Genomic DNA, 21,133 nt, shown 5'->3' with positions numbered 1-21,133 from the left:
ATATGAACAGTTGTTCATGTTATGAAATTTAAAAGAAAGACTTATTTATAAGCAGCTATTGGATATATCCACTTTTAGGCAACAGGAAGTCAAAGGAGAGATGCAAGTACTCAAGGATAAAATTACAATAAAACAGAGAATTTTTTTTAAGGATTTGAAAATGCTTATATAGTGTTTTATTATGGGACAGGCATTGTCTTCCGCACTTTACAGTTGTTGTCTGATTTACTCCATATAAAAGCCCTGTAATGCAAATATTGTTTTTGTTTCCATTTTACAGCTGAATATTCTGAGATACACAGAAAGATTAAATAACTTGCTCAAGTTCACACAATAGTTATTGAGTGGGGTTTTGTACACCAGCAGTACAGAGTTCATGACTTTAAGCTTTCTGCCTTGCTGCCTCTGACAAAGTAAATGAACTGAGGGTGTGTGTCTGTGGGGGGATATAGGAAGAAGAAAAACTCACAGGAAGGAATGTGGAGAAAAAAGTATAGACATTTCTCAGGCCAATCAGGAACAAATAAAATTAAGAAAACAATGAAAAATAACCAAGTGTTATACCAATGATTAGAGAGAAAATAGTATATGAAGAAGGGTAAAAGGAACCCAGCATAACCATAATCGGTGTGCCTATGGAAGAGAAAAAACATGCAGTAGGATGCTTTTCAACGATATGATTCAGGAGTACTTTGTTGAAACTATGGGTGTGAACTTTAATCTGTAGTAAGGAAACAACATGTCCTAGAGAAAAATACAAACCAACCTGCAGTAAAATATAATGTCGTAAAGTTATTGAGTTGAACAATAAAGAGTCCTGGGGGAGAACTGGGCTAAATACAAACAAGTAAACAAAAATCAACTTGTTCAGGGACATTTATGTAACAAACATTGTTCAGATATGTATACAAGACGGATATTTTCAAACATGCAAGAAATGGGAGAATATATACTCATACCATTTCTTGGAGAAACTACCAGAGAAAAAATTTCTTTCAAGGAATAGATAAGAATCTTTAATAAGCACCTTTCCTAGGCACTATAGATACAGTAGTGAACAAGATAAAACTTCCTTGGTTCTCACCAAGCAAACATTCTAGTTATGTGATAGTATAGAGAAAAATAAATCAAAGCAGAGGAATTCTGCAGTATGTTCAAGAATGTTTACAGCCTGGGTGATATTCAGCTGGTCTATGCTGATTAGATAATAACCACTGTTAATATTGAAATACTTCTCCAGCAGTTGGTGAAAAGATGTGGCCCCAAGTTCCTAAGATCCTCTGCCTTTTTGTCCATTGTAGGCCTTCCCCTGGGATCTCTCTATGATCTGGGATCTGTCTGTTATCCAACAACTGAAGAGTTAAAGCACAGGCTAGCAGGGAGCTTCTGGGTTTGCCTGTGTCCCAATAGGATATTCCTAGTTGTTAAAAATTTCAAATATTTCATCTGCTTATAGTCACATTATTGGTATTGACAACCACTGGAAACAAACCAGAAGTCCAACAGCATGTGAAAGCATAATTTTAAAAAATAATCATGCAGTGAGATATATTAAATGAAACTGAGTTAAATATAGCTACATGTGACAAAATGGATGACTCATAAACATTATATTGAGTAAAAAGTTATAAAATTACCTATAACGTTGAATTACAGTTGATATAGTATGATTCTTTTATAAAAATTAGAAAATATTTGAAGTTAAACCATTGTTTATGCATGCATACAAATGCAATAAAATTATAAAGGAAATAAAATTATAAAGGAGGGGCGCCTGGGTGGCTCAGTTGATTGGGTGTCTGCCTTTGGCTCAGGTCATGATCTCAGGGTCCTGGAATCGAGCCCCACGTCGGGCTCTCTGCTCGGGGGGCAGGGGGTCTACTTCTCCCTCTCCCTCTTCCTCTGTGCTCTCTGTCTCTCAAATAGATAAGTAAAATCTTTAAAACAATAAAGAAAAGCAAGGAAAGCAAGCAAAATTCAAGGTAGTTGGTGCAGTTGTGTAGAGTATAAGAGGTTCAGTACTCACTGTGATCTTATTCTTCACTATCTGGGTGGTGAGTACAAAGGCTTTTATTTCATTGGTAGATGTTAAACAATATGTAGGTCTTACACCCTTTTGTGTTTATGATATTGAATAACAAAACAGTTCACGTACCAAAAATGGGAACAACAGAAGCAAACTAAACTTTTTAAGTGCCTAAAATCAAACTAAGAAAAAGAACAATAACCTCAAAAAAGTAAAAGAAAAAGTTAAAAAAATAGAAAACAAAAATAGTTGACAGAATAAAGAAAGTCCAAATTAAGTTTTTGAAAACTAGACAATCTCACTGCACACTTAATCCAGGAAAAACAAACAAACAAAAAAACCAAGCAAACTAATAACAAAAGAAACAAAATGGAAAACAAACATACAGAAAAACAATAAACAAAAACAAAAAAGAAATATGTTATGAATGAAAATGCATATTTTAATTAGCATAGTTTAAAAAATATAGTGAACAGTGTTTTTCTAGCAAGATTGCAATTTAGCTGAATCTATCAATTTCTAGAAACATATGGTTTATTAATCTGATTAAAAAAGAAATAGAAAATCGTTCACTATCAGGAATGAGATGAGGATGTTCACAACATAGTTCTACTCAGTATTTTACTGAAGGTGCCAGCAAGTGATATAAGAAGAAAAATAATATAAAAATTTGAAAGAAAATTAATTCTGAAATAATATTATAGAGTCAGTAGTTCTCTATAATTTTAAAAATAAAAATCAGTCTAGATCAAATAAAACACAAAACAGACCTTATTGATTATAAATTTTAAAAATCTCTCTTGAAAACTTTGCAAAAAAAGGGAAAATAACCCAAAATTTCAGACTACCAAGACTAATACTATCAGAATTTTGCATATGTATAACCTATTTATGTATCTTTTATGTACTTATTCAGTGATTTACTTTTCTCAGAATTTGTTGCTAATTTTTCCTTATGTATGAGTATCTATCTTCCATATTTTTATATTTATCATGATAGCTAACAGCTTTGCCTTTTCACTAGCCATTAATTAGCTCACTTGTTTGTGTGACTGTATTTTAATTTATTAATTTCTGCTTTCATCTTTAATAGGTCCTTCCTTATTGTTTCCTAAGAATTGTTATTTTATGACTTTTTTTTTAAGTAAAAGCTTAATTTGTGTTCTTTTTTGTTCATTCAGTATTAAATGTATCTGAAGAAGATAAGTTTTCCCTTTAACATTTCTTTAGATATATACAAAAAGATCTTATAGTATAAAACAAAATAATCTCCATGCATATAAATTTTAAAGTCTAGATGAAAAAATAACATAAGAAAAAATAGTTATTTTTACTTTCCTATTATTAATTTGATTCAGATCTTATATATTTAAAACAAAACAAGACACAATAGCCATCTGAAAAAACTTCTGATAAGTAGTAAGAGAAATATAGTAGTCAATTAGTTGAAATTGACATTCCATTTTATATTATACATTAGTGTATATCTGTGAATTTATCCTAAATTAATCTTTATATTTAATGTAATGAGTTCCTCTCTCCAAAATAAAATGATTTTGTTTATAAAACAAAATTGATTTATAAACCAATGAAAAGATATTGAACTCATCCATAGTTGACAGATGCCAACAAAAATATCCACTATAATCTTTAATGCTCCGATCGACACAGGTTATTTGATAATATTCTGTGTTATGTGTTGGCAAGTGTATCTTCACACATTGTTCATGGGAATGTATTTAATATCGTTTTGGAAACAAATCTATCTATATTAAAATTTCAATGATATGCAATAGTCTTTCATCCATAAACTCCACTTAATAATTTATCCTACAGATCTATTCATACTTTTGCACAAAGCTACATGTGTAAGGAAGAATACTTATGACAACATTGTTTATAGTGGTAAACGATCAAAACCAGCTGAATGCATACCAATAAAGGATAGCTAAATTATTGTGGCTATATACAAAGGAATGTTATGCACCTGTTAGAAAGAATAAAGTAGGTATATATGGGCTAAGATATTAATATCAATAGCTGTTAGGAGATAATTCTCCGTGCATCTCTTCTATTTCTGTACTTTTTATTAACAGAGGTACTGGGCGCCTGGGTGGCTCAGTTGGTTAAGCAACTGCCTTCGGCTCAGGTCATGATCCTGGAGTCCCAGGATCGAGTCCCACATCGGGCTCCCTGCTTGGCTAGGAGCCTGCTTCTCCCTCTGACTCTCCCCCCTCTCATGTACTCTCTCTCATTCTCGCTCTCTCAAATAAATAAATAAAATCTTAAAAAAAAAAAAAACCAGAGGTACTGATTGCTTTTATTGCAAAATATCTTTTCATGGGTATTTGTACAGAGAGAAGCCTTGGAAGATAGACTTGTTGTCTCCTTCTGGAGCAAAGAGAACTATTTATAGCCTAGTATAATAAAATAATGTCTCCTTCTGGGGCAAGCTCAAATATGCTTACTGCCCATTATAAAAGAGTCAGGATCCCTCTCTCTGGTCTTCCTCTCTTGTAACACAACCCATTGCATGTGCAAGCTTCATCTGGCCCTCATTGTGTTGTCCTGTGGGAACTGGGGTTTGATAAGTGACTCAAATTGATATTTCAGTTACTGCTATTAATGTGAGTAGTAAAGTTCTTTGACTCTGACCCACAAGTCTCATGTCTCCGGAACACGTGAAACTGTAGCAGGCTAATTTGTTAGGTTCAAATAGGGTAAAATCAAATCTCAGCCCCACTTCAAAGTCCTTGACAGAAGTTCTCCAAGATATATTTTAGGTGTAAAATTAAGACTCAGAACAATGTAAATGTTATATTGCTAATTTTAAGAAAACTGGTAAGTATGTGTATGTAGCAGATTCAACTTTATTTATCTTGAATCTTGGATATTTGGACATGCAAAAGAAATATTGCTTATAATTCCTTTTCAATTTTCTCTAATATTCCTTATGAGCCTTCCTCCTATTTTCCAACTGCTCCCTGAATCACAGGGAAAAATAAATAAAACAATAAAATATAGTTCAAGCCTGCTTAAAACTTAGTATGATTCAGTAATGTAAAGACTATCACGTTTAATTAACTCTCTTCAGAATAAATGCATCAGTTTTTTTTATTCCTCTCATTTGCCTTATCTTTTGTCAGATGCATGGGGAATATGGATTTTACTAATGTTACATCCTTAGGCATGATGGAGGTGGTCAAAGGGGCAGAGAAGGACAAGAAAAGGGGTGGGAAAAAAGATATCAAAGGATAGAGAAGCAACAGATAAGATAAAGACTTAAATGTCAATTGAATTAAGGAATAAAAAGCTTAGTAGTCATCTCAGAAAAATGTCAGTAGAACGGTGGGATTGAAATCTGAATGTGCAAAAAAATGAGACTGGGAGAGAAAACTACCTCTTTGGAGATTGGAGTAAGAAAGGGAGAATGGACTGGAATAGAGATTAAAATTAGGGACATGTGTTTAATAGAGGCAGTATTGGTTACATTGTGTAAAGGAGACACTTGTTCAAGTTTATGGTATAAAGGGAAGGTGCTAATTAATTAATGAAGCTGAGGTTGAAATAAAGTAGGGAAAGGAAGGAGGCCTCCAAAGAACCAGAACGCAAAGAAATCAAGCCTCCTTGAAAAGGAATGGACCTTGATGTGGCCTCTGGGACTAGAGAAAAGGAGGCGAAGTGGATGAGGGTGAGATAGAAGGAGGATAGGAGTCGGGATTTCACTCTTGCTCCTGAGTTTGAGGATACCCAAGCTAAGGGGGGAGCCTTGAGAGCTTGTTAAACATTTGGAGGAATAATTTAAAGACATTAACCAAGAATTTCCCCTTCTGTAAGTGAGGATGGTAATACTTGTTTTCTTTTTTTTAATGCCATTTTGATAATCAAATAAGATAATATGAATTAAAGTGATTTGTCACTTAGGAGTTTAATATATATTTATTATACATTACAGTATACCTTGGTAAAGCTGTTTTCCAAAGTAAATATCTACATGCCAATGCCAAAAGGAAGACAAGCTACATCATCTAGAATGATTAAAAATGGGATACTTTGTAAATTTAATGAGAGGTGAAGCTTATCTATCATGATTTATACTAACTGTAGACTTTCAGAATGGGGAATGACATGGCTCATGAGTCAAGAACAGGGAGGGCATTCTGGACTGGGGTGAGTCACTGAGTGAACTGGCAGTTATAGCAAACTTCCCTTTCCTTTTGATCACCTCAGTGCGCACCTCAGTACAGTTCTCCTCTCCTCTACCAATATCCATGGTTTCTAGAAGAGCTCTCTTTGTCAGATGAGCTGTGTTGAGTTTTCACTCCTTAAGAAATGAGGTAGGAGGGGCGCCTGGGTGGCTCAGTTGGTTAAGCGACTGCCTTCGGCTCAGGTCATGATCCTGGAGTCCCAGGATCGAGTCCTGCATCAGGCTCCCTGCTCAGCGGGGAGTCTGCCTCTCCCTCTGACTCTCCCCCTCTCGTGCTCTCTCTCTATCACTATCTCTCTCAATAAATAAATAAAAATCTTAAAAAAAAAAAAAAGAAATGAGGTAGGGATATCCCAACAGAGTGACAGAGTATTAGATACTTAAAAAAAAAATGCCTACCCAGTGGCTTTATTCTCCATTTAAATTTTTTGTCTACTGATCTAGGTTTTTAAAGTTTTTTTTTAAGGAAATCTAAAGTGACAACTCATTTTAAAGTATTTCTTACCTTGTCCATGAATTGCTTTTCAAATTTTATAAAATACTTCATGAGTTACTAAAGAGTTTTAAAAATAAATAGTAATGAGTTCAATTTAGTCTCCATGCCAACTACTGATAGATATTTTCCTGGTGACTGATCTTTATATTGTAGAAAGTGCATGATTTAATGTCCTTTTACCTGCTTGGAAGAGAATGATTTCATTTTTTTCCAATCAAGTCAAACAAATTGTCAACAACTTTTATTAACTACCTACTTTATAACAGCTTAGAGCAGAGGTACCCTGGGGAGTTACTGAGTTAAAAGGAAATCATTGCAGTTAGCAGATTTATAATAAAGTTAACTGAACATATAAATGTTTGTTAATTTTTAAGCTGAGAAGGGAATTAAAAAATAAATTGTTGCCATCTGTTCCTTTCTAGTTGGAAACATTCCCCAGAATTACTTGATCATAACGTTTGAAGGTTATGAGGTGATCATAGATAAACTTTGACTGAGCCCTTGCACAGACTTATTTAAGGAGCAATAAAAGAGTTCTTTACTAAAAAAATATATTTTATAAAAAGTAGACTTTACAAAAACTCTTTATAAAGTTCAGACTTTTTGTAAAGTCTACTTCTTGGGCATAGTTTGGAAGCTTTGTTTGGGGGAGGATTTGCAGAGCCCACAGGAATTTAGTAATGCAGTAGAGCGAACCGGAGACTTTTCAGGTGAAGGAAGTGGTTTTATTTTCTAGAAAACAGGGTTTGGGGAATGGAGGAATTTTAGGTAGAATGACTAGAGAGATAAGTCATAAAGAGTTATGTGGCCTGTTTCTCAGTAATTGCCTAAGCAGCGTGTTTCATTAGATGGGGGATTGCTACTGATTTTTTTCCTATCGACTTTAGACATAAGTTAGCAAACAGCAATATATACTTCTGTTCAGAGATCTTTGCCTTCTTCTGTAACCTTTAGGATGGTCCTGGGTACAGTAGGTACAACATTCAGGTAAACCTCAGCCATTATTTATGGAGTCATCTCTGAAGCATATGGATTAAAATGTGCTGAATAGGTCAGTAGGTGGCAATTACTTTCTCAAACAATAAACTCAGACGTGTAAAATAATGAACCTTTATTTTTCTGTGATTCTTCTAAACAATACCTTGAGCTCCTGTATTACTCTGTTAGGGTTGCCATAACCAAGTACCACAAACTGGATGGTTTAAATCCCAGGCATTTTTCGTCTCTCCTTTCTGGGGGCTAAAAGTCTCAGATCAAGGTATCGGCAGGGTTATGTTATGAAGGGGCGTCTGTTTTATCCCTCTCTCCTGGGCTTCCGGAGGTTTGCTGGCCATCTTTGGTGATCCTTGGCTTGTAGTAGCCTCATCCCAGTCTCGATCTCTGTCTTCATCTTCATGTGGTGTTCTCTGTGTCCAGATTTCCCATTTTTATACGAACACTAGTCATATTAAATTAAGGAGCCACCCTACTCCGGTTCTAAAGCATCTTAACTATTACATCTGCAATGACTTTATGTCCAAATAAGACCACATTCTGAGATACACTAGGGTTAGGACTTCCATGTGTGAATTTGGCGGGGGGGAGACACTATTCAACCTGTAATAACTCCCATGCTACCAATGATAAAAAAAAAACCTTATTTAATTTGATTCTGGGTGTGCTCAGTCATTGGGGTTTTCCCAGGAGTGAAAACGACAAGGTCAGTGGAGATGGAGGGTCTTTGGGGGTCAACTGCTCACGGCCCACAGGGCACCGTCTTTGCCTCCTTATCCCCGCTCATGTCCTGTTCTGTGTTTGCTGGCTTCTAGCCTGTCTGCCATTTACTACATCTGTGCTTTCCGTTTGATCTCTGGTTGGCAGTTTCTGTAATTCCATCTACTCATTTTTATCACAAGCACTCATTAGGTAGTGACCTCCCTTCTCCCCAAAATTGTGATTGCCATCCTGCACCGTGCTGGGTCAGCAGGACGATTGGTGGTCTGTGTTAGGTACTTGTGGCTTTCACAGACATTTCTGTTCAACTGAAGCTGTTCCAAGCTGGTCTAGAGAAAATGTACAAGGCTTCTCCAGGGATGTGCAGTGGGATCTCCACTCTGTCTCTCTCTGTCACATACTTCGCCCCCAGTGGAGGGGGCAGGGGGAGACAGGGCCCTTCCTGCAGACCCTTTCATAGCCCTTCTCTGCACCTCGCACCCTGGCTCAGCATATAGCCCTCCGATGATAGTGTCCTCCCATTCAGATAACGAAGCATAGTCTACCCGGCTCTTCATAGACCCTCAGGCTGTAAAGGTGAATAGTACTCTGTCTCCTTGTTGCAGGGTCTTATGAGACAGGATTCTCACACTTCCTGAATGCCCCTAAAGTCCCAAAACAATGTTCTTTAACATTATCACTTATAGAAATATTGCTTCTAACAGATTATTTTTTTTCATTTTAGTTTTTTGAGTGAAATATTACATGAAGTATAAAAGATAAAATTGATATGTTTCCATGATCTAGCTTAAGAAATAAAATCTTTCTTATATTTTTGCAAACCTATTGCTTAAATCAATTGTCTCAGAACTCTTGAACACATCTCAAAAAATTGAATTTACCCATAGTGCTCTGAGGCCCTGTGTTACCCTGCCTCATGGGGGAGATGCACAGTTCCTTAATGGCTGTGGGAATAAGGGCATATATAGAGTTTGCTCTATAGACAATCAGTTGAACTTGAGATGGAGAAACCTCTAACATTAACAGATGAAGAATATTATTAATTTTCATTAAAGATACATATACAAAACATTTGGAAAAAAATCTCAACATTGCGAGGGATGCCAAATACCATCTCATGCATCCAGTGCTTTCATATTAAAAGAGAAAATTTAGAGTCTTGCTAAGTCTCATATATGCACTTATATACATATATGAACAGGAATATGTATCAATAAGCACACATACATATATACATCTACATATATCTCTACTGACCAGATTCCTTGGCACACATATTTATGTATATTGGGGAAGGAGGCAATGGTGAGTGTGGAGCTTCATTTCTTCTTCAGTAAAAACTGAGGAGATTTCACTGGTCTCAGGTCTCCTGTTCTGGTTACAACATTATGAGATGACGCAGTTCATTTCATTTGACTAAGAGATATTGGCGGGTGTTAAGTTTCTAAGGCCTGAGTGGCTTGGCTTCTGTCATTTGGTGTAACTGATCCTAAGAGACACTTCAGAATAAAAGACCCCAACAGAGGACAAAACTCCAAGGCCTAAACTAAAGGAACTGAGGCCTCTTTTATTTATATACTTAATTTTATACTTATTTTTTATTGCAGAAGAAAGTGAAGGAATCTCTGTAAAGATTTCGGATGAATAGAATGTTAGAGGTGGAAGGAGGGAAAGAAAACAGAACTTCCCTCATCTTGTCCAGTGGCCTTTTCCTTCCATCTTTCCCTCTCTAGACACCTGAGAAATATAGCACATGCTCTTACTATCATGGAGTTGCAGGTAGGAAAGGACACCAGCTTCCTTGGAAGTGTAGATAGAACAGGCAGGCAGATAGAACAAGACAATTTCACTAATGCCCCCTAAAGAGACATGACCTGCATCCCTTGAGGAATACTGAGTTCACATATGTTCAACTTACCAGACCAAAAACAAAGAGAACAAGGTCAGAAAAATTCAAAGATTAATCCGCTGAAGGTCACAAGGCCAGCTGTGGTAGAATCTATATTAACAACTAGGATTCCTGAATCCCCAAGCTTGTGTGTGTGTGTGTGTGTGTGTATGTGTAAATTTGAAATAATTTATATAACTATTTCTTTGAATTTATGAAATTTATGACCTAAGATTCAACCAAAATACTGTCTTGCTTTGCTATAATTTATACTTCATCCCTCAGTCTCCAGTTACCAGAATTCTCATTTTAAATCTCCCATTTTGTCAGTATTTAACCCAAATTCACTTTAAAAAATACACGTATCAGGATAACTTACAATATTTTAATGGGTGCTTTGAAAAACAAGTAGAATTCTGTGTCATTGTTTTCAGTAACAAACAAGATTTGTTTTCATATGCCGAGTGCCCCATTTGAAGAAAGTACTTTGTTTTGTTATGAGGAAAAGAAAATAATTCAGGCCAAAGTATGGATTTTTTAAGATGAAAGGAATGTGGGGATCATGTAGTTCAGTCTCTTAGTTCTGTTGCTGAGCACGGAGGTCTATAGAGAAATTAGGTGACTAGAGGCCTGAATTCTTTTATCTACCCACGTTAGCATTAATTTTAAATAGTAAAGTCTGATAATTTTACTGTTAGAGTTTTTCACCAAGGATTGTCAATAATCCAACTTGGGGCATGTGAATTCCAAAAGGAAACAGCAAAAAGTAGACCAGGGCTGTCAAGCCACCATTTCATGGCTTTTACTGACACCATCTTTCCTAGAACAGAAAGGGTCCTTTCAAGTCTGGCATTGCAACTAAACAGATAATGGCTGTCATGGAAAACACATAGCTTTTCAGCTTATAAACTGTGTTACCTTGCGCAAGCTAATTACACTGTAGCCCTCTTATTTGTAAAACTGGGAAACAAAAATCCATCTCACTGGCTCCTTCTAGAAATAAAGCAGACTAGCCTGGATAAAGTACTTAATCATGGTAGCTGGAAGGCAATAATTACTGGGTGTTCCTTTCTTCTCTTCTGTTTTCCTGATCAACGTCACGTGGCTGATTAGTGTCCAGGCAGGATTAGAGCCCAGACCTTTTATGTTCTAGGGCAAAGCTCTCTTCTACACAGAATTCTTCCATTGTTCATATCATAATGTTCTCAGGAACGGGAAGGAGAAATAATCTGAGAAGTCATTTTTTGTTAGCCTGAGAAGCAAGCCAGGGACTGGTACCCTGGCTTGAAAATAGTCAAGTTTCTATTGCTAACTGTGAAATAATTGTAATAGTTTTAAATTAATTATTAATTAATTAAATTAATAATTCACACACACAATTAAATAATTGTGTAAGGGGTCCTTTCACAATCTTTTCTTAGAATTCTAGGTGTGGCATAGCTAGTGCTTTTATTTCTTTATACCCAGAGAAGGGGGGGAATTTATAGTGACTCAGAAGGAATAGGAGAAAACTTGAGTGTGTCTCTTATTAAGTGAGCTTGTTTGAATGCCCTGGAAAATAGGACACAATGCAGGTCATGGGACTTTACATATTTGACCAAAGCAAATAGATTCGCAGGGCCAACTTAGTGCTCAAATTAAAATATCTGTTTCAAGGTTACCATGAGGCTCTAGAATGCTTTTCCCCTAGCTTATCTGACACCCAGAAAGAATCATTTTTTAACATCTAAATGTTAAGACATAAATGATAAAATTATTGTCTGTATTCATGAAATAATAATTAATAATCAGGATTTTTCCAGTTTTGTTTTGATATAATTGACATGTAGCACTGTGTAAGTTTGGTGCATGATGGCTTGACTTACATCCATTGGGAAATGAGGACCACAGTAAATTTAGTTAATGCCCATCATCTCATATAGGTACAAAAACAATGGTTTTTTTTTTTTCCTTGTAATGAGAACTCTTAGGATTTATTCTCTTACAATTTTCACATATACCATACAGCAGTGTCAACTATAGTCCTCATGTTGTGCGTTGCATACCAAGTGCTTCTTCTAACTGGAAGTTTGTACCTTTTGACCACCTTCCTCTGACTCCTCTCCCTGACCCCCTGCCTCTGGAAACCACAAACCAGATCTCTTTTTTTATGTGCTTGCGGTTTTTTTGTTTGTTTAGTTGGGTTTTATTTTATTTTTTTAAGATTTTATTTATTTATTTGACAGAGAGAGACACAGCGAGAGAGGGAACACAAGCGGGGGGTGGGGGGGAGTGGGAGAGGGAGAAGCAGGGAGCCCAGTATGGGGCTGGATCCCAGGACCCTGGGATCATGACCTGAGCCAAAGGCAGCCGCTTAAGGACTGAGCCACCCAGGTGCCCCTAGTTGGTTTTTTTTTTTTTTTTTTTAAGATTCCTACATATAAATGAGATCATACTGTGTTTGTCTTTCTCTTTCTGCTTTAGCATAATGCCCTCAAGAGCCATCCTTGTTGTCCCAAACAGCAGGATTTCCTTCTTTCTGGTGACTAACATTTCATTGTATGCATATACCACATCTTCTTTATCCTTTCATCTTATACCTATTACCAGCCTACCTGTGCATCTATTATCTAACTATCTATTTTTTACCTTTTTAAGACTTGAAACCAAAGATGTAAAGCTAATCTGATGGGCACATTAGTTTTGGCAGTTTATTTTTATCCAGAATATCAGTAGACTTGGAGGAGAGTTCGGTGCTGTCCCCTCATCTTTATTAGTTTTTTTCTTACTTGGAAAAGAAAAGTACAATTATTTTTCTCTAGTATATACAAATGGCTAATTGACTTTTTAAAAAAAGTTCTTCAATACTGGTCAAGTATTTCCATTTGTTTATAGTTTGTTTTAATTTAAAAAATAAAAAGCAGCAACTTCTCCATTGTGCACTAATTAAATTCCTCACCACTGCCTCTGGAGTCAATTAGTGCTTTTCCATTCCAGAAGTAATGGTGGAGCTGCTGACAGAGTTAAAGCATCACAAAACTGAGTTTATTCTGTCTTTGCTGAAATGCTTCTTTATCTGTGGAGATCAAGGCAAGGCTTAGCTCACCTCGGGGAAGCCCCAGTGAAAGCCTCCAGGCCTCCACATCCTTCCGTGAATAGGAGGCTAACTACTGGATTTTACCCTCCACCATGGCCGGTCTTCTCTTTCCAGCGACTGGCTACACCACCAACAATCCTGGAAGCAACAGGAAAAGCCATTTACTTTTTCTTCCTTATTACTTTGGTAGGAGTTGTTTTGTTTTGACATTTCTCTGACATTCTTGTTTTGTGTGTGGGGGTTTTCTCCTGACTCCTTGGGAATTTATTGGAAGGGCAACAGATTTATTGCCAAGCATGTTGGATTGTTCATTTTAAGAGCACATTTTCTAAGTGTGAATTGAGTTATCTGGAGAAGAAACAGAACTGGAGAGGTGAATGGGGACAGGCAGGAATGGTGAATGTTTTGCAGGTTGGGATTTCATGTAGCCAGCAAAGACCACCCTTCAACCTTGGGCAATCAGAGCCCTCTTCTGGGCCTCCTGATTCAGGGTTCTGCTTTGGTTCTTTTGGGCCATCTATTCCCAACGGGCAAATTATTTTGAAAAATGGAATTTTTTTTGAAGCCATATTTGTGACACTGTGATGGAGATGAACTGCATACCATAGGTACAATAATGTAGCAACCTAATTCCCTGAGCTCTGCTCAAGAAATTACTAATTGTAGAGAAAGAGTAAAAATAGTCTGAAGATTATTTTTTATCTTAAAACAAATTATATATTTACCTCCAAATTAGGTCATACAGGGTATTACTTGATAATTCTTTTTTTTTTTTTAAAGATTTTATTTATTTATTCATGAGAGACAGAGAGAGAGAGAGAGACAGAGGCAGAGGGAGAAGCAGGCTCCCCGCGGAGCAGGGAGCCCGATGTGGGACTCGATCCCAGGGCACTGGGATCATGACCTGAGCCGAAGGCAGATGCTTAACCGACTGAGCCACCCAGGCGTCCCTACTTGATAATTCTTGACAGTAAAAAAAATGATTTCTATTCACTTTACTAAATGGGTAAAAGTGAATCAAGGAGGCCTTTATTAGGTATAAAGTTCAGAAAAATATAAAGGCAGATGACCCTGTCCTACACTGGCTGTCATCTTCGCCTCTGATCAGATGCTAAATGAAAAGCTGAAAGCACGTTATCTACTACAGTATTGGTCTAAGTATGGTTTAGGAAATTCATATAAGTTATGAGAGAAAGAGGCTCCCTAGTAAGAAATACCGTGTATTCTGAGCAAAAGCGAAATAGCTTTTTCACAACAGGACATGAAGAAGCTTCAGTGTGCTGATTTATATCATGACCCACTAAAAGAAGAATATAGTGGTTCTCTTTCCCATGTTTGTTTGTTTGTTTGTTTTTTTAACCACAGAATCTTTTATGGAAGGAGTTTCTGAACCTGGGCCCTCATGAGCTAACTTTGGGGTGTGAACACCTTAGAATATTATTTCTACTAATGCTTCATTGGGTCAGTCTGAGATGGAGGAGTTTCTCCCTATCATCTGTACATGTTTTTATTTTCCCCCTATTTCTAAGATTTACTCCGCTGTAAAAAAATCTGTAACTTTTGGCCTACCCACCATTATCCATTTCTGTTATATATACCTTTGGTCAGGGTCTGAGATGTCCCATCCAATGTAAAAGAAGTGTTAAGTGTTCTTTTATTATAGATTCAGCAAATCATTACTACTGCATTTCATTATCTTCTAAATCACTTCTATTTTCTTTGCTATGGATATGAAGCCACATTTTATTAGGATGGACCATAAGAAATAGCTGATATTAAACTAATAATAGTGACAATCCATGTGGTTCAACCTAATATGCTAATATTATCAAAGAGTAATTATAGTTACCAAGATAAAAAAGACTTAGCTACTTCAAGAATTTGGCTTAATACTTTTATAAATAGACTGGATGGTTGGCAGGAGAGATCAGTTAATGCTTGTAAATGATACCAAATTGGCCGAGATTGACAGTATCATGTAGGGCCAGACAAGAATGCAAAACAATACAATCAATTTGACAGTAATGTGCACTGGATAAAATGAATTACAATTAGGGTGCATGCAAGGTTTTGTTTGCAAAATAGAATAATTAATTTGAAAAATGCAACAGGAATAGAAACATTTACAGGGACTGGGCAATATTCAGAGGAGTTTTAAAGTCACAACCAATCATAGAGTCAGGCTCTGCTGAACATGCCCAAATGGGACACCTCTGAGCCATTCATTCTGACCAACCATCTGGACCTCATCATGTAGATTTTGGCTGCTACAGTGAATGACTGTTGGCACTAGATCAATGATTCCATTCTGTGGTCTATGAACTTCAGGCATTGGGACAGAGCATTATTATTTTGAGTAATATAAGAATACTCTCCCTGTAGCCCATTCAAACTCTGCTCAGTTAAAGGTCAAGGAAGTTCAGAGAGTCTCTCCCTTCTTATTTCTACAGGAGGCATATCGCTCAACTTAACACAGGGTCTGACAAACATTTCTGGCTGAAGATAACACCATCTTTGTATATTGGCCTCAACTTTGAACTTGTTAAGTTACTTCAAAACAAGAGCCCAGTATTGTACTTTGGTAGGACTAGTGTGTAGTCGATAAAAACATTAGTAGGATTCATCAACCAAGACTTAATAAAGTTAATTATCACAACATAAAAGTGGCACAATGTTGATTTGAGAACATGAAAAGTTGAGAAATTTCTGTGGAGGTAGATGACTGTGGCTCTTATCCTTTTGATTCTTGAACCAAATTGTCTCATTAAGAAACAAAATATGTAATTATTTTTTATGTCAATCATATTCCAATATGGTATTTAATATATCCATTAAACTTTATTACATTCTAAATTCCAATAGGTCTAAGCCAATGTTTGGTTTGTTGGAGTTTCATGTAAAATTTGTTAATCAGAGTTGGTGGTTTTATGTGTTATGAAATGCAGTTAAATGGAAATAATTTTTATTGGGTTTTGTGTCTTAAATGTGGAGGTGCTAGATGGATCTTTTTTTTAGTACTAAATTTTCTGACCAAGCGTGTAATTAAACTTCTGGTTTATTATCCATCCTCATGTCTCTACAAATTAATTAATGGTTTTAGAATGATTTATCAACTTCGGTTACTGAAATAAAATCCACATACTATGTTATACTGTCAAACAGTAGCATTACCCCTCAGCCCCTGTAATGTATATGTGTTTGAATTTATTAGAGCTCAGTCCTGAGCCAACATTACCCTTAAGTTTCTTTGGAAAATAATTCGAGTCTAACGGGATGTTGTTAAATTCTCAGGCCATGGGAAGTGTGACTGTGGCAAGTGCAAATGTGAGGAAGGTTGGTTTGGTGAAGCGTGCCAGTACCCAACTCACTGTGACTTGACGAAGAAAAAGAGTAACCAGATGTGCAAGAATTCTCAAGATGTCATCTGCTCTAATGCAGGTAAGAAATCTATCCTATGAAAATTCTTTTTTTTTTTTTTTAAAGATTTTATTTATTTATTTGACAGAGAGAAAGACAGCGAGAGAGGGAACACAAGCAGGGGGAGCGGGAGAGGGAGAAGCAGACTTCCCACTAAGCAGGGAGCCCGATGTGGGGCTCGATCCCAGGACCCCGGGATCATGACCTGAGCTGAAGGCAGACGCTTAACCGACTGAGCCACCCAGGTGCCCCTATCCTATGAAAATTCTTAAATAATCACATCTTGGTTTTTCATGGAAATAGTTAGGCGTTGAGAAATGTGGAACCTCTGAGAGAGACTGCTTTTGAGTATATATATATTTTTGAAATGAAATGCAGATAAATCAATAGGGGGAAAATGTCATCTTGCTGAGACTGGCAAGTTTGATGCTCTCCAGCTGTTGCAAATGCCTTCTTCAAGCAGGATATTCACGGGAAACAACACCCCAAAAACATTTGATGTAAATTGTGAGCCATGATTTTGAATGCTGGATTAAATCTTTTAAAAAGGATTTATATAAGCTGACTTAATTATTTTCTATTACAGATCAAGGGTTCTTTGAATTTATACCTTAACATCAAATAGAACCAAAGCTTTTTAGTTTGATAGAAGCTTTAGATGCACTGGGTGTGAAACTCATGGGAAAATATAGTGACGTCACGATTTTATGTTTGGCGAAAATATTTTTGCATCTCAAGTCATTTAAAAATATTTTTTAGAAATTTATAGTAAAGCTGTTAAAATTAATTACCCAGAAGATATAAAACAAAGCAACTGGTTTGGTTTCATTAATGCTTAGCTGGTATTACTGTAATTAAATACTCTTTTCATATTTGGGCACATGGAACCTCAAAAGTCCACTTTTTCTTAAGGCTGGTTGAATTTGGGAATTGTCCTGTCCAAAGCTAGAAGCTTTGATTGAGTTGTTTTGGTGGGTGTGGTCTGGGATGCAGGGTTTTTTTAAAGCTCTCCCAGTAATTCTTTTGGAAAACACGGGGTGTGAGCCCTTGTTTTGCATGCTAAAGGCAAGTATTTGACTACAAGAGTGACTATCTTCCCTCTTGAAGTTCCCATTGTAGGTAGAGTCCTTCTATGTTCAGAGCTATCATCTTTCCACAATCTGATTGCAATGAATTGCTCTGTGTAGATTAAGTGCAGTAAGAGTGTTTTGCTAGTAGGAATCAAGGCCATACCCAAAGCAAGGTATGAGTGGATGTCAGGCACCCTGACAAATGGTCTTAACAGTCAGGTTGCTTACTCTATTCACGGATCTTCTCCTTGCTTCACTTCAGCACCTTAGTCTTTTCTGTCTTCTCTGTAGGATTTTTTTACCTCCAGTTCCTAACACCCACCCCTACAAACACACACACACACACACACACACACACACAGCCTTACATGCTTACCGTATAGCCTCATTGTTTTGAAAATGTCAAGCTTTCCAAACTTATTTCAGTAATAAAACCTGAATTCTGTTTTGTTTCTTTGTTCTTTATTTTTGGCTTTATTTATTTGTTGTTTATTTTTCAAATCAAATCTAGTTTTTTTTCTTTTTAATAATACATTATAAACAAAAAGGGGTTAGCTTAGGAATCCAAATGTTTCAACATTAAGTAAAAAAACCATGCAATTCGCTACATTAACATACCTTAAAGGAGAAATTTACAGAATCGTTTCAGATGATGAAACATATTTGATAAGATATAAAACACAGTTTTAAGATATATGAGCCTTGATCTTTTTTTTTTAACATTGGTACAATACTTTTATGTAATCTACCATCCATATTCCAGTTTCATTCACTGACCAAACAATGTGCTTTACAGAATTTCCCTGCCTCCGTAGGATCCAGTCTAGGGCAGAGTTATATTTAGCTCTCATTTCTTGTTAGCCTCCTTTAATCTGGACCATTTCCACAGACTATGGTGTTATAGCACTGAAAATTTTGAAGAAAATTGTCTCCAACCTTTTTTTTTTTAATAGAATGTTACTCGTTCTGGCTTTGTCTGATGTGTCCTCATGATGAGATTCATGTCATACATTCTTAGCTGAATCACCAGATAGATGATTTTGTGTTCTCAGGATGTGTCATCTGGAAGCCCATGATATCCATCTGCTCTCACTAGTGAGATTAATTTTGATCACATGGTCAAGGTGTTGTCTGATGTCTCAGCTCTGTAATTACTGATTTTGCCCTTGTAACAAATGAGCAGTCTGTTGGGAAACACTTAGAATGGGAAACACTTAGAAATTATAAGACATCATATCCTCGTCAAAATTACCCCTGATTTACCATCCATTGATGACTTTCACATGATCCAGTGCTTACACTAGTGATTGAAAAATGATGATTTCCAAACTCCAATATTGCCTCCCTATTTACTAGTTGGTACTCAACATTCTACCACAAGTAAGAGTCTTCTCTCATCTACCAATTATTGGATATTTCACTTACTTAGTGATTTATTGTCAGTCCAGGATCACAGTTCCTATTATTTCAATGGTTTATTATTCATTACTGAACTTAATTACTCTGGTCCCAGATGAGGCTGTTGGAGCCCCTTCAAGCTAGCTTCTCAGTCCTTGTGACATGCCTCCATTGTTTTGTTTTGTTTCAGCAATTCTTTCTTTTCTGGCATAACAAAATATTCCAGAGTCATATTGTACCCGATTTGCCACAGCTTTGGAATCAACCATTTCTCTAAAGAGCCTTGGTTCCTTTAGGTGAAGAATGATAGTAGAATAAAAATTGTGAGCACTAGGGATGTTTATTTCTACTGGGATGAATTTGCTTCTTGGCCTTTTCTATAAACAGGCTAGTAAACATTCATGAGCATATATATACATGTACATGCACATACATACACAGACATATTTTAGAAATCATGAAGTCACACCAATACATCCAACTCCAGTCCACCCCCACAAAGTTTTCTGCTGTCTCACCCATTTTTCATGGTGAGAATTCTGGCTCCCAACATCATGGATATATTTACTCATTTGCTCAGTCCTATACTACATCTAAAATTGTTTTTAGAATAGCTTCATGCATACCAATATACAAAACAAGTCTACCGAAGCATTTTGGGATTTGTTTGCAATGGACCTCCTCCCCCACCCCCACCTCACGCCAGCCATGCTCAAGATTGGGGTACTTAGTTAATTGCTGTGTTCATAAGTTACTTGGATTTCTTTCTTTTGTCTCCCTTTAGTGTAGTTATTGTACTCATTTGAAATACAATTAAGGTTATTTACTTCAGATTGCTTTCAGTTTTAGACTTTTTTTCCTCCTTTCCATCCTTATGATTTTATTTTATTTTGCAATATGTAGAACATTAGCATGCTTCCAGAGGTCAAAACTATATAAAAAAAGCATACTTAGCAAATCATCATTCTCTTCCTAAACCTTCCCTCCTGCTTTCTTCATACCTGATAGGTAACCAACTTTATGGCATTCTGCTTTATCTGTATATATGTTTATTTTAAATAAAGGCAGATAGCTAGATGTATGTGTTAGTTTTTTGGTTTTTCACTTGTTCCCTACACAAAAGGTAGCATGCTATATATGCTCTTTTGTACTCTGCCTTTGCCACTCAGCATCTCCTGGAATTCACTCCATATCAGTGCATAGAAATCTTGCTCATTCTATTTTCAGATGCATAGGACTCAGCTCTATACAGGTGACATAATTTATTCACTCAGTCTCCTATGGTTGGGCACTTTCCAATATTTTGAAATTACAAATATTAATGCAGAGAATGAACTGGTACATATGTATTTTCATATTTTGGGGGGTGTATCTTCAGGATAAATTACTAGACATGAAATTGCTGCACCAAAAGGTAAATTCATACTCAGTGTTACACTTAATCTTTCTCTCTTACTCTGTACTCAGTATGGAAGCCTTTCAAGTTGACTTTAGCAATCTTATTCTCACATGGCTTCTTTTAGTGTCTATTTCTACCAGCCTAGTTCTGGACCACTCCCCCGAAACTGCATTAGGCTCTGAGTTCTCTCTACTAACTGTTCCCCCTTTATATCACCATGTGGTTTCCTGGAAGCAGCTTGGGGCAGAAGGGGAAGAGGAGGAAGCTAGACTGGGACATCAGACTGCAGGTCAGGATGAGATGGAGCTGGGGACTAGAGGAGTTGCAGAAGCTGACTCTAGAGGGGTCCAGAAGACAAGGGACAGCCTGCAGAGCAAAGTGGGGCTCCAGTGCCATTGCACAGGAGTATGGTTGGTGTTCAAGACAGGGAAGTCTTCCTAGAG

The 21,133-nt window shown here is 36.6% G+C and overlaps 1 protein-coding gene across 3 annotated transcripts in view; it reads left to right on the top strand.

Moving 5' to 3' along the window:
- Positions 1-21,133, top strand: part of ITGBL1 (integrin subunit beta like 1) — a 201,624-nt gene that overhangs the window by 68,169 nt on the left and 112,322 nt on the right. For 2 of the 3 annotated variants that reach the window (XM_021695983.2, XM_021695982.2), the window contains exon 3: positions 16,698-16,844. The exons of the other annotated variant lie outside the window; for it this stretch is intronic. In XM_021695983.2, the coding sequence (XP_021551658.1) occupies positions 16,698-16,844 (147 nt within the window). The remainder of the gene's footprint in view (positions 1-16,697; positions 16,845-21,133) is intronic. 3 annotated transcript variants of the gene reach the window in all.

The sequence above is a fragment of the Neomonachus schauinslandi genome, chromosome 3 (assembly GCF_002201575.2).
Source record: "Neomonachus schauinslandi chromosome 3, ASM220157v2, whole genome shotgun sequence".
NCBI classification, from domain to species: Eukaryota; Metazoa; Chordata; class Mammalia; order Carnivora; family Phocidae; genus Neomonachus; species Neomonachus schauinslandi.
The sequence above is the reverse complement of the archived record's forward strand: the minus strand, read 5'-3'. Positions and strand labels throughout refer to the sequence as shown.